A 21002-nucleotide genomic window follows, 5' to 3' on the forward strand; every position below is an offset into this window, starting at 1 on the left:
CCATTCTCTAAACATTAGGAGAAACACACTCATTTGGAGCATGGTAGAATCTCCTTTGGAGGTTTTTAAACAGAAGCTGCATGCCCATCTCTCAGAGGTGCTTTGATTGTGGGTTCCTTGCATGGCAGGGGGTTGGACTGGATGGCCCTTGGGGTCTTTTCCAACTCTATGATTCTGTGAGTCTTCTCGTTTGGACTGAGATGTGTTTCCCATGGAGGGGGGGGCCTTGAGAACCCTCACTAACTTTGATAGTGTATCTTTAAAAATATTGGGGAATGTTATTTTAGCTCAAAGGTTTGTGAGAGATGGGTAATTGGGACTTTTTAAACCAAGGTATACTGAGAAAAATTACAAAGAACTCCAATATAACTAACAGGTTTTTATTTGGAAGGGTGCCAGGATGCACAGTTACACAGACACGGATACAGACACACACAGACACACAGGTGCAGCTCCCCCCCTCCCCAAGATTCATGCAAGACTATAGAAAGAGAACTTGGATAGTGAAAAAATTGGATAGAGACAAATAAGGGGTAAGAATGACCAGTTCAGTCATGAGATGTCCATAGGAAAACATTGCCTGCTGATTCTATCAAGGGAGAGTCAATAAAGAACCATAGTGGAGAAAAAGGTTGAAAAAGGAAGAACGTCTTCAGCTGGCAGCCAAAGACATACTATAAGAAATGAATCTTCGAAATAGCAGCTATTCCAGGAAAAAGTTAACTTGGAAAAAAAACCCATAGAGACTCAGAGTAGTCACAGATCTCTCTGAAAGGAAAAAGAGGACAAAGAGAAAAGATGGGAAATGCAGTTCTCTTAGTTCACAGTTGAGAGAGAGCACCCAGAAAGTGAATGAAGGGGGGGAAAACAGCAGAAGTCTCAGCTTCTGAGGAAACACTCAAAAGAGAAGTGAACAAATGTATTTCAAGTTGGACATGCATATACACCCAAAAAGCTTGCTTCAAAGCATATTTTCCTGGTAAGAGATGAACTTAAGAGTGTTTTAGCACACAGCAATTAAGGAATTGATAAAATCTGAAACAACCTCCTTTGATTTGGGGATAGTCAGGGGGAAGTGGAAGAGAGTTTAAAAGGGGTAAAGTTGGTTCTGTCTTCTGCTGCTTTTGACAAATATTTCCATGTTTCCTATCCCATAGTAAATGCAAAATAAGCTGCTAGCGAGGGGGAAATGTGCCATCTTATCTATGGCTCTTGTCCTTTTCTTTTTCCTTAGCTGGCATGCCCTAGGTCCATGGTGGCAAACCTTTTGCACACATGCCCTCTCTGGCACGTGAAGCCATTTCTGAGGGCATACAGAAAGATGGGAGGGTGGGGGGAAAGTAGGAAAAGGTGTGCACCTGTTCCTCCTCTTTCCCCACTGTCCCGTGCCGTGAACTGCCTCCCTGGAGACAGCGAAAGGCACGGGAGGGTAGGAGGAAGAACAAGCACATACCCGTTCCTCTTCTTCCACCCACCTTTCTATGCCTTTAGTTGTCTCCGGGGAAGCCCCGCCCCCAGAAGATGGAAGTCGTGTCCCTGGAAGTCCCACGCCCCTGGCACTGGGTAACACCCGGTGCTGGAATGCCTTTGAGTTTGGGCACTCAGTCTCTAAAAAGTTTGCCATCACTGCCCTAGGCCAAATGACCGCAAGACTTGTGTCTTTTAACTTCCTTGGGTCTTGTGAACTCCAAAAACACTTGCCAGGTCATCCTGATTTCCAGTCGTGTCCTGTGCTAGATATCAGTTATGATATTTAGCACACATAATGTATAGCATACATCCTCTTCCCTTTTCTGTTTGTACTCCAAGATAATAGATGATTCCTTCACCTCTTTCTCCTTGCTCAGATGACTTATGATCTGATTGCTGTTGTCTTTGCTTTCACAGCACAGAATTAAATCACCAATAGATGTCAGTGTGTAAGTCCACTTTTCCTTACTCCTTGACTACAGACAGGAGTTACACTCTCCTTGAGTGAATCTCCTGTTGTGTTGTTTTTCATTCCATGCTCTTTTAAGGTTGCTTCACTTCCTAAAATTATTTTGAAGCTAGCGTACAAGCCATTTGTCCTGAATCTTCAGCTTGTGAGACTATTGTCTTCCTTTATTTTCCATTGGAAAACAGTCTATAAATCCAAGTGTGCCACATGCATGTTCCTACAGTGCTTAAAGTGTCCCTTTTGAAATGTGTCTCACTAGGGCAAACATTCTATCATTGTCTTCTTTGTACATCTGGGAGTTTACTTTGGCAGCTAGCCTGACCTGGAATGTTTGAATTTCTCCAGCTGCACCATGAATGACCTTGAAGATATCTCATAGTCTTCCTTCCCGTTGTCAATTCCATGATTATCCAAATCTTGTTCTTGCATAGATATAAAGGAGCAGTACAGGCTGGTACTTTGTGCCAGCCTGTACGCGGACTAGGGCTGAACTAGGGTGGAACATGCACACACTACAAGCCCTAGTTCCACTGAACTTGCGCCATTATGGTGTGCACATGTCCTCATGGGGTGCACCATTATGATGCATGGGCAGCGCAGCGCCCAAATGGCACTGGCTGGAAGGGGCGTCATCATGGCAGGTGAGTACGCCAATGACTCCCCTTCTAGGAAGCTGCTCAGAGTAGCTTCTTTTTACTCCTGAGAGGGAGTGGATCATTGCCATGGTGTGTGGTTGCTGTGGCTACGATGCAGGGCTAAAAGGGGCAACATTTAGCCACCCATTTGTATAGCCCTCTTCTGCTGCTGCATTTCTTCATAGACGGAAGCATGTTGTCTTGTTCTTCCTCTCTGCCTGAGTTGTGTCCACTAAGTATGGAGTACCCTTTGGATGCAAAAGCAAACTTCCATCCAAAACGTCTGCTCAGACCCAAAGCTATGGGAGACTCACAGCGCAGTTTTAAAAGAATCTCAAGTTCTGTTTCATGTTAACTGTGTTTTCCCTATGCTCTTGGCTGAACGGAAGATTCTATGTCAACATGTCCAACAACTAGACAAGACTTTAGTACTCCCTATCCCTGGGTTGAGGTGTGAACTGCACTTGGGATTAATTCAAGCATTCTAGTAGGCATATTCTAGTTACTTCTTAGCAGAGCCTACAACCCATGGGCTTATCTGGGCCTAAATTATCTACCTTTCTGACCACCACTGTCTTGTCTTAACTCCTGTCACTTATTTGTAAGGTGTCTGGCTGCATTTTTAGATTTTTTTTTCCCATTGGCACAAGACTTTTGAGTGCCTCCTCCTGGACTTCTTGCTAGGAGACTCCATCAGAAGGCTGACCCCAGTACTTCTTGCTCCACTCTTACCCGAACTGATCAGTCCTTGTGGAAGACTTCTGTCATTTCCCTACCATTCCTTTCTCAATTCTGTTCTTGGCTGCTTTCTCTAATCCCTAAAAAGAAAGGGGATGGGGTGCATACCTAGCATTGTTAAAAGGGAAATGCTGCTTAAAAGGTCAACATCAGGGCTCAAAGGTAATGATTTGGGAAAGGTGGGGAAATTATTTGTGGTGATCCTTGTGTAGGTGTCTATGCAGCTTTGTGCATTTAGTGAAGTTACAGGATGTAGAAGGGTTAATGATGTGGGGGAGATGAGAAGAAAAAAATGAGTAAACAGGAGCATGTCTGAATGATGTTTCTGAATGGTTGGTATGTGTGAGATGGGAGGAGTGGACCACTCTGGGCTGTGATCACACCCACTCCTTTTCTCCTTCCTAATACTTCTTTGAACTAATGTAGCCTGAAAAGTATTCTCTATCTCTGGTGTGCACTGCAAATTTCAAATGTAATCCCTCCCCCAGATCTTATGCAGAAGTGCAGTATTACTTCAACATAGTGCCTGTTGATTGTCCACAGTGCCAGACCCCAGGACATTTAGCCACCTACAGTGAAGATCAGATGGTGCCAACCCTCCACCCTACCCCCCACAATCCTGAACAAATACTTCTTTGTTCCACCATTCAGGCATCAGTTCCTGCCTTCCTCTCTTCCACCTCACTGTCCAGCTGCCAGCTGGTGTATGGCAAGGCTGTCCTTTCCCAGCAGCCCTCTTGTGAGTTCCACTTTCTACTTACCCACATCCAGGCATCATGTTGGGCCAAATGATGTGCCACAGTGATGAGAAAACATAGCACAACATTGCCCAGGCATGGATAACTATTGATGTTCCAGAAAGGAAGTAGACCTAAGATTGCTTTGTCTCTCGTGGCTGGTTGGCCCTTAGGAATGGGCTTAGGTTGTGGCTTCTCGATGGATGCATTCCCTTATCCTGCTGTGACTTTCTCCTGGTTTGGGCACTTGGAATTCTCCTGGTTTAAGCATTCATTCCTTACTAGTGCTGCAGTGTGGCAGGCCCTGTCATTTGAAGGTAGGGTGTGAACTGGATTGGACAAAAGTATGTTCATTGGCACCCTTACCCCATCTCTGTATGAACATTTTCCAACCCTTTTAGGGCCACATAGTTCTGTGGAGAAAACCTGCTCTGTGAACTGGATTATCACAGATTTGGCCAAGGTCGTTTTGGGGTGACTTGTTAGAAAGGTGAAGATCCCAATTGCTTAGTTAATGACTTCTTGAAAATAGAGTTAGAACAATACTGGCTTAACTTTGGCACTTTAATTCAGTCATCCTATTCTGTGTCTTTGTACTAATTGCTCTGACTCACTGCCTGCATGTTACTGTTTCTGGTGTTTTGTTTTATCTAATAAAAGAAAAAAAATCTAAAACATTTTTTTAAATATGGCAAGTACCCATTCTGCCTCCCGCTCCCCACTTTGCTGCAGTCAGAGCAACTGGTGCCAGCCATAGTTGTAGCTGCAAAATTCACATCTCATTTATCCATGCGAATATACATTTGAGAACACTGACTGACTGCTCACATTGTGTAAAATGTGGACCATGTGAACCAGCCTTTGGAAGCAAGTTAAACTTCAGGCTACATATGTCATTAATGAAATTGAAATGCTGTCCTAATCCCTTCATTATGTTTTGTCCAGTGTTTTTAATAGCCCCACTCTGAAATGATTGTTCCACTCTTCCTCTCCTAGGAATAGAAGGTTGCTTCAGAGAGCCTTCCTTTCTGAATGCTCTTCTTGAGTGCTCTTTGAGCTTAGTGTGCCTGAACAACAACATGATCACCTTGAATAAAATGTTGCTTGTCTCTGTATATAGTTTGGCTTGTGTATTTTGCTGCTAGGTCTCACTTGCAGCTACCAGACTATTAGCAGGGTTGTGTGTGTGTGTGTGTGTGTGTGTTTTCTGCTAGTGAGATGAACAACTGTTGACTTTCTTTGTGGGAGCAGCTGGGCTTAATGCATGTTCTTTTCCTCTTGCCCTCAGAACCGTCCATCTGTAATCACTTGTGCCTCTGCAAGCAATCGTAACTGTAACCTTTCTCATTGTCCAATTGCACACAGTGGATGTGGTACTGCCATGCCAGCCAGTTACCGGAGACCATCTAGCAGTAAGTAATGCTTCGTTGCCACAGATTTCCTTCCAAGAACTTGAAAACTACATACGTAATGAATTAAAATATGTAATGAAATAAAAGTAAAGTGGGATGCATTTATTTATTTCTTTTAGGGAGAGGGAAGGCTTGGGTCAACGTAAATGTGTGTACTGGAATAGAATGTTTATTGGGATCTTCCTCCTTGTATTTGGCAGCAGAAAGCCCGAGTCATGCCAGAATTTTCCAGCAAATGAACTGAAGGAGAAAAATATAGGTTTCCCATTTTTTAAAAGAGAACTCTTTGTTCTCAGAGACCATAAACCAGGTGTTGCTTCAACCTTGTTTTTGGCATATTTTCAGAAGACTGATCTTCCAGTTACATTCTCTGTCTTGTGTGCACATATATGTAAATATGTACCATGGACATGGAACTTCATATAGACCTGTGACAACATTAGCTCCAAGCCATTACATGGGTGGTTCTTGTATAAAACATGAGGTCCTAGGCAGGGAAGGGAAGATTGTTAACTCTTTTCATTCAGATCCAGAACCAATAAGACCTGTGTTTTTCACAGCTAATTTTTCATATCAATTTTAATAGGATTTAAGTGCAATGAAATTGCTTTTAATTTAACTCCCTCAATTCTAAGGATGCTTGACCTTCAATTAGGTCCCTAGTCATACACAGAGTAAGCCTACTGAAATCAGTGTGATAGTAACAGGGACATTGATGGGTCCAATCTAACCTTCACTAAGAGGATGCAGTATTAACAAAGGTTGGATACAAATGTTTTGTGGGAAAGAGACTTTCCTACAGGAAAGTGGACAAGAAGGAACAAAAACATAAAGGCGAGGAATGGATTTAATACATTTGCTGTATAATATTTTACATCTCATGAAAAAAAATACTTTCTCATATTTTTCATGTGAAACCACACCTGTCCTTTCTAGAGCTAGTCTTCAAAACCTATGTGGTTTTTTGGTTTCTAGTTTTTCTAATTTGCTGTGCCACTAGCATTGTGTGCCTCCAGTCATTCTACAGCTTGTGTGTGGGGGGTGGGGTGGGGGGGGGGTGTAGGTGGGTGGGAGGGTGCTTATTTGTTTTTTAAACCTCCATGACCCTCCTTATCCTCCCCAATTCTCCTTGTTTACTGAACCACTACACTCTCCAGGGGACATGGGTGCCATTTGGCTGTGGTTTTTTTTGGCTATAATATTTTTCTTCTAGCAAAGTCACCCTCTCAGATTAATTTACTGTTGTAAAGAACAGATACATTAAATAGAATAAACAATATCATAAATTTATTAAACAGAAATTAGAGAAATAGAAATATAAATGCATTAAAAAGAATGATGAATGAAGGCTGTGGCCACAGTAATCTCAGGTGGCTTACCTACGCAGGCAGGGGCAGAGAAGGAATACTGTAAGTGGCAGAGGAGATGGTGGCAAAAGCCCTTGCCATGCTGATTCACAAGCAGGTAGCAGCTTCCTCTCCAGGCAGAGACATTTTCTTCTGCCCTCTTCTTGCCACCACTGGACAGTTATTCTAGCATAAGTCATTAAATTACACTTTTTGGATGATTGTTTCTAGCATTTTCAGCCACAACTGCAAGGAAATATATCATTGTTCTTGGTCCTACAGGTAAGCATCATTAGTTGAGGGTTTCTTACACTGGTTATTTCTCTCCACCACCTCCCCCTTCTCCACCCCCATGTAGCTACCACTGCCTGTGATCCAGTGGTGGAAGAGCACTTCCGCAGAAGCCTTGGCAAGAATTACAAGGAGCCGGAGCCAGTGACAAACTCTGTATCCATCACGGGATCTGTTGACGACCACTTTGCCAAAGCACTTGGAGACACGTGGCTTCAGATCAAAGCTGCAAAGGATGGGGTGTCCAGCAGCCCAGAGTCTGCCTCCCGGAGGGGCCAGTCATCTTCTCCCCCTTCCTCCCACATGGTCAATCATAATCATTCACCTTCTGTCGTCTCATGAAGAGAGGACCACATACTTTTTTTAAGGAAAAAAAAAATCCAAACATGAATTTGCATGGTTTGACTGAGCTTCGAACAGTGCTCAAAAAAAAAAAAATTTTTTTTTTTAAATTAAAATGTAAAAGTGTTTGGGAGGGAGAATAGGAGAGATTAGTTTTCAGCACACATTTTATGTGTTTTGCTTGGGGTTTTTATTTTATTTTATTTTATACATATTCCCTTAAAAGATGATAGCAGGAACTATTCAGTTAAAAATAAATATTATGATGTAGCACTCTTTTTTTTCCTGCTTCAGTTACCAAAGAAACCTCTGATGCAAATCTGCTGCCCCCTTTTCTTAAAAAAAAAAGGAAAGAAAGAAAAGACACAGACACAAGTTAATGGGCAAAAAAAGAGAGAGATAAAAAGCCATTCTGTACAGTTGGTTGACCCAAATGCTGCGTGCTTTGATTAGCTTCTTGAGAGTAGAATTTTGTCTGGTTTTTATTTTTTATTTTGCTTCCGTTGCTTTCTTCTCCCTTTGTGAAGTAATGTTGTATGTATATACTTGAAAAGAAACTGTCGTGTATGATTTGCACTATTGGAGGAGGTCTAGAGTTGCATAGCAACTTCACGCACGATGCTTATATTCTGAGGGCAAACTGCTTAGAGGTGAAAAAAAGTCTAAAGATGATGTGTCTGTCTCTTTTTAAAACAATTTCTTATTTTTTAAAAAAGCAAAATTTACCTAGGAAGGGGAAGTCTCATACAGGTTATAGGTCTTTCTCTCTTTAGATTTCAGGTGCTTATTGCTTGCAACTGGACTGCATAATTGACTGATCCATGGGCATTTAAATTTTGTTAACACTGCAGTTTGTTAGAGTAGAGCTGAGGTCAGAGGGTTCAATAGTGCTAAAAATGCATGTTTTATGGAAAAAATAGCTGGTATCTATTAATGTATAGACAGTAAGAAATATAATACTTATTAGCCTTTGTTGAGAACTAGTTTATATTTTTTTCAGTAACAGTCATAGATAGACTTACTGCTGGTACAGTTGTACTCTGATATTTGTATCTGATGATATTCACTTTAGTAGCAGCCAGCAAACAAGGACAATTGCCTCAGGTCAGGCCTCAAATGATGCAGTTTAAGTGACTATACAGTACTGTGAGGTACAGTATGCCTTAATGGCATTCATTTCTGAATAAACAACTTACATTTGCAGCACCAACTGATTAATACAAATTTACTTAGTTTTTTTTTTTTAAATGTGTGTAAGCTAATTTGTTGCAAACACTGCTATCATTAAATATTTTGTCTGGACAAGAGATTGTGAAATGCAATCTTTAATTGTTGGGGCTACTTATAAATCTAGGCCAAGGCACCATACATTCCACCATTTTAAAAAAAATCTTTTATAAAGGTGTTACTTGCATTTATTTCATTTGCTATATTAATAGCCACTAACTAGGTAATAGAGGCAGGCATAAAGAACTGATTTGTGTCCGTAGTCATGAGCTTCTCAGCTTTTTGTTAAATGCAGCAACTCATCCCCCCTCCTTATCTCTACCCCACACATTCCATCACCCCCAGGATGGTTACAGCAAGGCATTTTAATACTGGGTTACCTGAAAAGACTGGCTTTATTGAGAAAGAGTTTATGAGTAGGGGAAAAACAGAACTCCATGTGATGTATTCAGGACTGTGTTGCAGTATTTGGGTCCACAATAGTCTTTATATTTTGAAACAAAAAATGTTAACACTATTAAATATGAAAAAGGGGCAGAGTAGGAAATACCATAAAACTGCCTTTTTTCTTTTCATTTTCTTTTTTTGGAGTGAGTGTGGCTGCCGAATTTTAAAAACATGAAAAGAACAACAGAAGCTCCCCTGCACCTTGTCACCCCTTCACACATTTCATGGTCATCCTCCTGGGTAGTTAATGTTCTGTCTCCATTGACATTCACTGCCCTACTCCCTCTAAGATACTTGCAGAAAAACACAAACACACACACACATTTTAAATAGATAACTTTAAGACCATCATTACGCTGTGCGTAAAGAATGTACAGAGAAATTTGTAGGTATTTTTTGAGGAACAATTAATTTGTTAATGATATGTAGCTATTTAATTTTTCCCTTTCCTTTATTGTAATCGTTCTCTCCATCTCTCTCTCTATCTCTCTGTCATTCTTTTGTTTTTTGGTCTGGAGAAAAAAGTTGATCTTTTTTGTTTGTTTGTTTTGTAGATGTCTGTAATACAGTAAAAGTGCAGGAACACAGTTATTCTATAAGAACACTGCATTAGCAATTAATAGCCACTAGTGTGTTGTTGCTACAGGCTACTGAGCAGTCTAACAGGAAAGTACTAATGACTGTAGAGGGACTCTGTGGGTTTTGTAACTCTTTTGACATTTCTTTTAAGCACAATATAGTACAAAGTCACGTTTACTTATCTGGGATGGGTAAATGGATCGGTGGTGAGGCAGAAATTGGCACCTCAGCCCTAACCGCACAAGACTTGGAAGCAAATTTGTCAATTTGGGGGGAATATACTTCCTGAGCACAGAAGCATGCTTAGGGTAATGGGCTTGGCGTGGCATCTCCCATGTATAATCACATGAGGATGGAGTTAAAAATACTGATGGGAAATATAATTATTTGGTGACAGCCAAAGGGGTTAGGGTGGGAAGAGGTAGAGGGATATTAACCTCATTGTTACATAAAGTGTTTTTTCTCCCACAGAGCCACAATATCTACAGCTTGAACAATATTCTCCATGTTTGTAAATCTGTAATATATCATTCTTTTGTGGCCTTGTTTCACCTGGCGATTTTTTAAAAAAAGGTTTGGCAGGCCATCTTTTTTTTTTTGTACTTAAAGGTAGCCTTAATGAACAATAAAGTGCTCTTAAATCTCATAAATGTGAGCATGTGGTGTTTGGTTTTCTTTATTGTTATATTTAATTAAATATTCTTTTAAAAAAAGTTTAATTTCACTCAGCTGTCCTCAGTCCAGCTATAAATGCCATACCTCTCTCTGTCTTGTCCCTCTCTAACTGCTGTAATCTGTGTTACACCAGTTTACTGAAAATTGGTCACTATGTATAGGTGGAAACCTAATAAATACCCTCATTTTTCAGGCCTCAAGATGAACATTGTTTTTTTCTAGCACGGCAAATGTTTCACAGTGAAGCATTTAGATGTCCCCTATGATAAGAACACTGCCGTATTCAGCTGTTGGATTTGCAGTTGCCATTTTTGTATTAACAGAGAACAGTTCTATCATACATTTGTTCAGTATAATTTTTAATGCTTTGTGGCTTTTAATGCTTTTTCATGCAACAGAGCAGCTGCCTTTGCACTCCACTCAAAGAGCACAATTGCTGGTGACAGCTACATATCACTCTCATCTGTCCTTGGGCATCTTTTCAAACGCCTCTCTTCTACAAATCCATTGTGATATGGCATTCATACATTTTCCTGCACCTGTAACTGAAAAACTGATAATTATTTGCCTTAATTCATTCCAAATGTTCAGAAAATAACAGGATTCATTTAGGTTTCAAGGATACTTGCTAAGAAAAGTGCCATTAGTAATTAATTTGAAGAGATCTGATGACATTTTAACGATTTGGCTTTCCTGTGCATCCTGACATGGTAGTGGTTGGCCTGGTCCAGAATTTCATCTGCGAGCCCCACTTCTTGGAAGATGAACTGAAGCACCTGGACCGGGCTCTACAGGCTAATGGTTATTCCAGCTCAGACATCAAAAGGGCTGCCAGGCCCAGAAAAACCCAGAGGAGTGAAGAAAAGCAGCCACCCAAAGGGGAGGTATTTTTACCATACATCAAAAGAGTCATAGGCAGAATAGGCAAAGTGGTGAGGAAGCACAACCTTCAAATGGTTTACAAACCGACGAAGAAAATCCAGCAAATGCTTCGCTCAGCCAAGGACCAGAGAGACCCTCACAGCCGCAGAACTTTACCGCATAGCATGCAGCTGCGGACAAGTCTACATAGGGACCACCAAACGCAGTGTGCAAACAAGAATCAAGGAACACAAGAGACACTGCAGACTGGGCCAGCCAGAAAAATCAGCAGTAGCAGAACATGCCACAAACCATCCTGGGCATAAAATACTGTTTGAAAACACCGAAGTTCTGGACCATGCCAGCCACTACCATGTCAGGATCCACAGGGAAGCCATTGAGATCCACAAACATCTGGATAATTTCAACCGGAAAGAAGAAACCCTTAAAGTGAACAAGGTTTGGCTACCAGTCCTGAAAAATAGCAAGATGAAGACTCAACAAAAGAGAAATCTCCCAGGGTCAGGGGTTTCCCAGCAGACAATGAGCACTAATCAAGCAGACACTAATCCTCTTTTGCAGACCCTCCACCCTGAGGACTGCCATTAGCAACAGAACAATACACATGCAAATCACTCCTGCCTTCCCAGGTCACACAGTATATACATACTCAACTCCTTTTCAGGCAAGCATTCTCTGAAGATGCCAGCCACAGATGCTGGTGAAACATCAGGAAGAAACTCTCCTAGAACATGGCCACATACCCTGAAAAACCCACAAAAATATTTTATGTTGTATAATGTGAAGAAGCATGCAAAAGGAACTCGTAGCACTTTTGAGACCAACAGAAAAAATTGTAGCGTAAGCTTTCATTCTAGTTCTCCTAAAATACCAGAGTCTACTCTGTCTGGAAGGTTCACAATCAAATTAATATAACTTTAATCTTATCAAACTCATTCCTTCTGCATACACACAAAGATTTTTGCTGTGTCACTTATACAAATAGGAAGCTGCTTCTCCCTGACTAGCCATCAAATTCAAGGAGACTCCCCTATTCAGGTGTCAAATGGTGCGTGTAATTTAAACACACAAATAGAAGGCTGTAGATGCTCGCTCTGCCTCCATCCCAGTCATCAGTGCTTAGGGGTAGGTCTGAAGTGGAATGGCTCTGTTATCCACTGAAGTTGTGTAGACAGCATGGAACAGACAGTGGAGGCTTTCTGCTTCACACCAGTTATCTTCTACACATAGAAAGCAGGGTGACAGAAGAGATGGAGGAGCTTCCAAGGAGCTCCACCTCCTTCTCTGTTTAAGGGAAACATATAATGAACCAGTTTTATCTTTTAACTATATTTTATTCTTTTAACAAGCAATCTATTTTAATATTGTAATAAATTAATTCTATTTTAATGTACAACTTTTCTATGTTTTAACGGTACGGTTCTTTTAATATTGTGAGCTACTCTGGGTCCCAGTTCTGGGAGAAGAGTGGTATACAAATAAATGTAATAATAATAATAACTTCTGCACAGAGTTTAAGGCATCCAATTGTCACCATTTACTGCTGTGCCATGCCATCTTACCCTTGCTAGAAGCTTTAGAACAATCCTCAAGAACCAAAACAAAAGACACAACAGTTTTTTGTGAAGAAGCTGTGGCAAGAATGCCTAGCTGGCCAATTTCTTGGAAACAAGTTTGTTGTATAACACTTGGATGCTCTTTAAAAATAGTTTGGAAATTCAGTGCTAGATCTGGAGGTTGCTGTGATAGATGGTCACTGGCACTCAGTTCTCTTTTCTTATCACAATAATGGTAAAAGGCATAGTAAGACTAACCTGGGAACTGATCTGGGCTTTCACACACATTGGAAAGATTGCTCACGAGAGGATCGGAACAAAGTGTGTGAGCCATACCAGCTGAGATGTAGTTTTCTATTTGCAGTGAACTTTTGTATTCCACTCCATAGTTTGAGTCTCCCCACTCCCTGCCCTGCACTCTGGAGTGATACAGTCCATCTGGACATTTTCTGTATCGCCTGCTTTAGGGGAACTAGAAATGGAGGAAGAAAATGCAGCTTGTCAAAGAACAAAATACCTCTTCTGACTCTCCTGTTAATCCTAAAGGAGGGAGAGAAGGGAATGTAAAGTCTTAAATCCAAATGTTAATTCCAGTTAGAACACAATTGGTAACACAATATTTATGTAACTTTCATTCAATGGATATATTCTAGCTGAGACTAACAAATGAATTTAGACCAAAGGATATCAGCCACAAAGATCAATTCCTACGCTCATCTAGTGCTTTCTTCTCAGAATAGCAAAGGTGTCAGAAAAGATTTCTTTTTACCTCTGGCGATCTTCTCTTTCCTTTTATATTAGCTGGAAAACATGTCTCTCCTCCCTCATGCCATTCATATTGGCCCACTAGTATGCTCAATTGCCACCCAGAGGTATTGGGCCTCCCCCCCCCCCCACTAGGTTATATTTGTGCCCTGGGCATTCCTGTTTTCCTCATGAATGGCCTGATCTGAAGAGAGACATAGGATAACTGAGGTAGAAATGCAGATCCATTACCAGATGTTTCACTACATAATGCAAACGCACTAGGCAACTGATAGATATAAAACATAGAAACACAAATGCAAATAGATATGTATGGTGGATACTTTGGTTTAAGAAAGATTATGCATGTTTAAAGAAAACCTCCAAGCTAGCCAAACTATTGAAAGCTTATAAGGATCCATTTATTGTGGAGTTTGTTCATGCAGCTTTTAAACATATAGTCAGAAGTCTGCTTCCTAACACCACATACTAGCAGAACTTCTTAATTCACAAATTATTGTTATCACTTTGAATACGTCTGTCAAGCCAGCCAACCTCTTTTTCAGCAGTAATAAAACGTGGGAGGAATTCTAAATAGTCATTTTCTGTGCACACATTGTACGGAGGTGGGATGTGTGTGTGATACAATTTCTTCTACAATAGGCTACTTTTGATTTATGACAAAGCTGTTACTCAGTTCCAGCAAGAGTCCACTTCATTTCATTGACACCAGACAATTTCAGCCTCTCTCATGTGATGCATGACTGGCCACAGTGTGCATTGTTGGCCCTGTCCTTCTGATGTCACAGTGATGCTATTGTAAAACACCCATTGTAAAGGCCAAGTAGGACATCTGTCGCATTGGCTATTTTTTAAACCCTGAAATTATGTCCATGTCCTGCTCTGTTGGCATTCCTCTGCTCTTCATCTACATGCTGCCCCATGGGATAAAGCTGGAGATTGTTCCTGCTGAACTTTCCTCTTGTGCAATCATATATTTAATGCAAAAGAAATCATCAAATGAGCGCTAGAGATCTCCAAGGACTCTTTTAAGCTGGCTGGTATCACTCAAGGAGGAGGGATGTGGCAGGAACAACCTGCCTGGCCAAGGGCTCTACTTTCCTCAGCCCCAGGAGTGGGGCAGCATACAGGCCTTGGGCTAGTATTTAAGGCAAGTGCACCCATGCACCCCAAGGACTGAGGGACTGTTATCAGTAAGAAAGATTCTGTAAAAAATAAGTATCCATGTTTCAGTGGGCCTTATCAAGCCAATCAAATCAGCACATCGGCAACACCCTAAAGTAATCAAGATTGTTCCTGTTACCAACAACTCGTCTTCTTTTCAGGAGACATACAGAGACCACGCAGGGGTAAGTGGATACCCCATGTCAGTCAGCTTCTTCCCGAGTGACTGCAGAATGGACCGCATCAGTTGCAGCTACTGAGGGATTGGGAGACTTTCATGGTCCCTATATAACCCCTAAACTAGAGGCTACACAGGGATTGTGAATGCCACATCGTTACTACATAATTCATAACTCCCTAACAAGATTCTGGCCAACCATAGTAACAGTGGAGGATGAAAGAGGAAGAGGAGGCATTTTATTGTGATAATGTGTGTGAATAGACCAGCCATCAGAAGCCAGACAGATAAGAGACCAGACATTTTATATCACTTGGCAACATTTCACCATACTACTTTAATAAAAGCCACTCTCTTACTCAGCTGTGAGTCACTGGAAAGTATCGACATGCAAATTTAAATCAATCCCCAACATCTCTGCCTCAATTACTGAACATTACTAAGGCCATTGTACTAGTTCAGCTTCCACAAGGAGTGGACTACTACTGAGACTGCACTGCAGGCTACACCATGCCAAGAAATGCATGATGATGATGAAAATAAAAGCAACCCACAACCCATAACAACAGCAACAAGGAGTACACTCCAACACCCCCACACACACTTTTCTGAGGGTGTTGCAGAGCCCTACATCCCATTTAAACACAAAATCACTGCTGCTACAGGCTTCCTGGAATAAAACAGTTAATTTTTAAAAGGTAAAATTTGGGTGCAGGGGGAGAGGGAGGCTGCAAAAACATCCTGGAGAGAGGCACTTCATCAACCCATCTGCAAAATGCACATCATATTGCCCAGGAACTGTACTGGCTTATATAAATCAGGGCAACAGATGGCCCCCAAAGCCCTGATCCTGCCAGTCTTCCTCTCTTTCTCTGCCCCTTTTGTGGAATTTCTGGTGTTACATGGGTTACAGGGGTAGAAAACTGACCCCCAGACTAACCTAATTGCCAAGCCTGTCAATTCAGGAGGAGGAGGTGGAAGGATGGGATAGGACTATAATAATGGGAATAAAATAAGAAGGGTATGGAAGAGAGTGAGGGACTGAGATGGTTTGAGTAGAAGCTTTCTTAACTGACTAAACACAATGTAGCTAAGAACAGGGAGGTTCATTGGCTAAAACTGCCAGATATTTATCTTTCCACATACTAGAGCCTGAACTCAACTAGTTCCACTGAACAGAAAAGAAAGAAAGAAAGAAAGAAAGAAAGAAAGAAAGAAAGAACCAAACTTATGTAAGTTTTGACTTACCAAGTTCCCATCGATTCAGTGGCTAGCTTGGATAAACAATATGATCTAGGTCAAAAACTGAGAGATTAATACCCAGGATTTTGTTAGAAACACACATTATTGATGGCTTTGGTGAATTCCAGTTCCAGTTTCATTATTAATGCATCTAGTTATCTGAGGTTATTTCTTATCATTGACTTTAATCACAAAAGCCAAGTGCAGTCATTCCATGAGACAGCTAAATTAAGAAACAGCTATATACTCTTGGCATCAGTTTTAGAGCTTCAGCCGCAAGAGAGACAATCTGCCTTTGTACACAATGTTTTACTGCATGATGGCGTTTCTTCCACTTTTCCCTCACCCCCTCAAGAAGCCAGTTGTTAAATCTCTTGAGCCCAATCACATTTGGAATGTATTGTTGCAACCATATAAGCGGTCAAGGGGAAAAACCCAGTAAAGTCTGAAGTTGTGAATTGCCTTTCTCTCCAAAATTAAACATTGGTGCTTTACAGACTGCCTGTTTGGGGCGGCCTGTAGGCGCTGCTTTTCCTGCCAGATCGGGGCCTCAGCTTCCAGAGCAGCAGCCTCCGAGGTCCCGATCCACCTCTTTCCAGGCCGCGGGGAAGCAGCAAAAGGCCGCTTCCCCACGGCCTGGAAAGGGGTGTCCTTGGGGCTTCATGCCCCAAGGACACCCGATGGCGGCGGGGAGAAGGAGAAAGGGGCCGCTCGGTCCCTTTTTCCCTTGCGTCGCTGGCGCAGCTGTCTAAAGGCTGCGCCTGCGACACAAATCGCGGAAGAAACTCCGTTTTGGAGCTCCTTCTCGCGCCGTGGAAAGGGCGCGCTATGCGCCCTCGTGCGGCGTGACGTCACATCTGCGCCACCCTGTTTGGAGGCGGCGCGTTTGTGACGTAATGGCGGCCCCCGTGTGGAATGGGCGCCACCATTTTGTACGTCCTGGCGATATACTAGGGTTAGGTGCATGCGTAAGGCACACACTTTGCCTAAGCCTAGTACGTCCCCAGAACATACTTTACGCCCTTCTATAACGGGCCTATGTTATCTTTTCCTCTACTTTGAAACAAAACAGTGAACCCATCAGTCTCTTCTAGTACAAAACATAGTATCAAATTGTATCTTCCTTACCTAAAATTCGGATAAGATTTTTGTTATCTTCAGCTTAGCTGAATGCTCTTGAGGATATTTGTCTGAAATCCTGTTGATGACTTCTGGTGTGTGTATTGTGTGCCTTCAAACAGTTTCTGACTTTTGGTGACCTTATCGTGGGGTTTTCTTGGCAGGTTTCTTCAGAGGGGATTTGCCACTGCTGAGGCTGTGAGTGTGACTTGCCCAAAGTCACCCATTTGGTTTTTATGTTTGAGTGGGAAATCGAACCCTGATCTCCAGGGCCATAGGTCAATGCTCAAACCACTACACCACCCTGGTTTTTACTTATGGTCGTATAACATTAGTACAATGTTTGGAACAGGGTGTAGCTGTGATGGGGAGACATCACAGAAAGTCATCTCTCTTGTCAGAGAAATATGACCTCCTAAGCAGCCAGGGAACCAGCAGGGCAACTGTGACTCTTTTCAGCATCAGCTGTTATAACTGCCGCACCTTTCCATCACCACAGCTTTGGTGGCTAGTCTATTCCTATTGCTGCCTAGACTGCCACCACATATGCCAGCATATTTATGCTAAGCCAACAGATGAAATCCTATATCTCACTGGTGAAACATAAAGCTCCACTAGTCATGTCCTCTCTGTAACTTCCTCTATTCAGTGGCCAGTGACAACAGAAGGCACCCAGCCACAGAAAAGTGGTGGCCTCCTCCTGGGTTACTGTCAAGGAGGATGCATGTGTTGTCCTGCAGCCAGCTGCTGAAGCACAGCTAGACACTACGTAGAAGATCATGGTCATCCCCTGGCTGCTAAATTGTGGTGTGTATGTGTGTGAACTGGAGACTTAAGGTGCAAGGGGTGAGCACAGATGTCAGCATACATGCACAGATATAAATTGGGCTTATCAACACGATGCTGGCCATAATAATGTTTTACAGTAATGAAGGGCCAGTACTTGTTCCCTCTCCAAATCTGGATCAAGAATGACTCAAGTACCTGAAAGACAAGAGGACACTTGACGAGTCCAAGTGTAATGGTGAAGAAGACCAGACAATGCTAAATCCATCCAATAGAGAAAGCTCTAGGTCTCTTTCTCATTCTTCAGAGTCTGTTAACATTGATTGATAGGTTGATTTAATTTATACTCCAGTTTTTCACAGGATGCGATCCAGGACAGCTTCCAGATGTTTAAAAGAATATTAAATTATAGACACATTTAAAACATAATTACTAATATGTAACATAGAAACCCGCCCCCCACGCCAAAAACAGAGCAGCACACCACTTCACATGTCATACTGCCATATACACTGGTGCCTCGGGATACGAAATGATCGGGTTACGAAATTTCCGGGATACGAAAAAGTTGGATTGGCAAAAACTGTTTCGGGTTACGAAATATTTTTCGGGTTACGAAATTCATTTCGGCGTGAAATTCAAATGCTGCAAAGTGCAGCTATAGGCTTTCCAGTGCTAACGGATTATTTTTCGGGTTACGAAATTTTCGGGTTACGAAAGGAATGGCGGAACGAATTAATTTCGTAACCCGAGGCACCAGTGTAATTTAAACTCAAAGGCAAAAGTGCCCAGAATTCATTTCCAGAAGAAAAGTAGAGGAAGCTCAGAGACAAGTAACATGAAGTAGAAACTGAGAACAAGAGGTTCTGAGCCCCTAACACCAAGTCACATATTTGTTTCCATAGAAAACAACAAAATACCCATTTAATGGGAAGTAAACTGGTGCTACTTAGGAAAACATACAAGTGAAAAAAACACATATACCCTCACAAAAAAGCCCAGGTAAGACCCAATTTACTATTTCTTTTTGCTTATTTCCCTTCTGGAGTAAATTGATGCACTTCTAAATGCAGTTCTCTACCATTTTTAAAAAAATTTAAATATTACTCTGGGACTCATATGAGGCTTTCTTACCAAAATTGCACTACCTGGGTGCAATTATTTTATGGGTATTTATGAATGCAAATACAGTGCTGCAGCGTGCTGTTTCACTTTGAAGTCTCCTAAAGTTTTTTAATTTTTTTTTTTAAATTGGAAACTTCAAAAAAACGTTTCTTTGTTCTTGAGGAGCTCCATTTATAGGAGAGCATTAAGATATACAATAACTTTAAGAACTTTTAGAGTCCACATTGTGGACTTCGTCTCTATAGCACTGAGAAGAAAAGCAGAAACTGTTTGATAGGAGAACAGCAGACTCTCAATCCTTTGAAAAACAAAATTTTCTCCTTTACTTTTCAGGACTCTAAAGACACACATTTCCAGGATCTTTTCAGGAATTCCTTTTCTCCACAGCTCCCTTGTCTGTCCACATAGTGTGGTTGTGATACTCAGTAACTTGCATTTGGGGGCCATCCAGCTTTCTACTTCTGTGTCCTATCTTCTCATATAAGAAGAGGATATTATTTTGCACCTCCTTCTTCTCCATTGTTTAAAGTAAAAACAAGCCCGATAGCTTCCTTTACTCCTGTATTCAGTCTGATGGCAGAGACTGTTGTTCTTCCTATATCCTCATGAATTTCTGATCATCAGATAATGATGGTGAGAGAGTGAAGCAGCCCAAGTCAACAAATTTTGCCTGGCTATACCAGCCACAGAAACTCTTCTTCCAAAGCTCTTCCTCACTGGCTCCAATAGTAAATGGCTGAAGTCTATGACTACCTTTTAAAAATTATTTATTTAATCTATAGTCCATCTCTTTGGGTCCCACCAAGGCAGCTACTTTGCTCATCTGCAGGCATTTTCATCTAGCTCTGTGTATCCAGAGGTCTCTCTCAATCTCTCTCTCTCATCTTGCAATTTTTCTTCACATTGACATTAACCTGGCAAGAAAAGGGCATCTGAAAAATGCATTCCTGTCAAAAACTTGGTCTCTGTCTCACTTCACATTTTACTATAATCCACACACAAAACACACAAATTACTAGTCAAAAATGTATTTCAAGAATCACTGAAATGATCACTGTTGAAATATAGCTGTTGTAAGTTGGGCACAAAAGTGCAAGCTGTCAAAGAATGAGCCAAAGGTTAATTTCCACAGAGGGTGATCTGGCTTTGGAACCACTTTGGGCATGTTTCCACTAGCAGTTCTTAATTTGCTGTTCCACACCCACAGCTAGGCCATCTCGGCTTGACTGGAAAACTAGAGGGATTCTAGTAGTGAGAGGCCTCAAATTGCACAGCCAGCATCTTATGGCCCTGTCTGCTGGTGCCAGGAAAAGGCAAATTGGCACATATGTATCAACAATATTTTAATGGAGCAAGAGAAGAAGGTGAAAGGGGGCATTTTAAGACCAACACAAGATGGTTTTGAGTTGATTTAACCATGGCTCACAGCCATAGTGTTCTGGAAATCATAGTTCTTTGACAGGAATATGGCTCATTTACAATGAATTCTCCCCATCTTTAGAAAATTCTACTCTCCTTTGAGGAAAACTCATTGCATTGAACAAACCCCAAATTCATAATGTAGACATTCTCTAGAATTATGTTTTCTATCTCTATTTTTATAAACATTTATGCACTCCTATGAGCTGTAATAATTACTATACTAATGGCACTTTGCCTTTTAATAAATACATCTGCTTTTAATATTTGTTAAACATGCTTCTTCCCTGGAATATGTTGTTCTGTGCCTTCAAGTTGTGTCCAACCTATGATGACCCTAAGGTATCCCTATCACGGGGTTTTCTTGGCAAATTTCTTCAGAGAGGGTTTTCCACTGC

The 21002-nt window shown here is 41.5% G+C and overlaps 1 protein-coding gene across 3 annotated transcripts in view; it reads left to right on the forward strand.

The window, feature by feature from the left end:
• LOC149321513 (transcription cofactor vestigial-like protein 4) overlaps window positions 1–10329 on the forward strand; it is a 144754-nt gene extending 134425 nt beyond the window's left edge. For all 3 annotated transcript variants that reach the window (XM_089523448.1, XM_089523445.1, XM_089523455.1), the window contains 2 exons: window positions 5338–5461; window positions 7166–10329. In XM_089523448.1, coding sequence (XP_089379574.1) covers window positions 5338–5461; window positions 7166–7440 — 399 coding nt within the window. In that variant the 3' untranslated portion in view covers window positions 7441–10329. The remainder of the gene's footprint in view (window positions 1–5337; window positions 5462–7165) is intronic.
• The last annotated feature ends 10673 nt before the right edge of the window (window positions 10330–21002 follow it).

Source organism: Sceloporus occidentalis, unplaced genomic scaffold (genome assembly GCF_023333645.1).
Source record: "Sceloporus occidentalis isolate IW3139 unplaced genomic scaffold, rSceOcc1.0.p SCAF_1, whole genome shotgun sequence".
Classification (NCBI taxonomy): domain Eukaryota; kingdom Metazoa; phylum Chordata; class Lepidosauria; order Squamata; family Phrynosomatidae; genus Sceloporus; species Sceloporus occidentalis.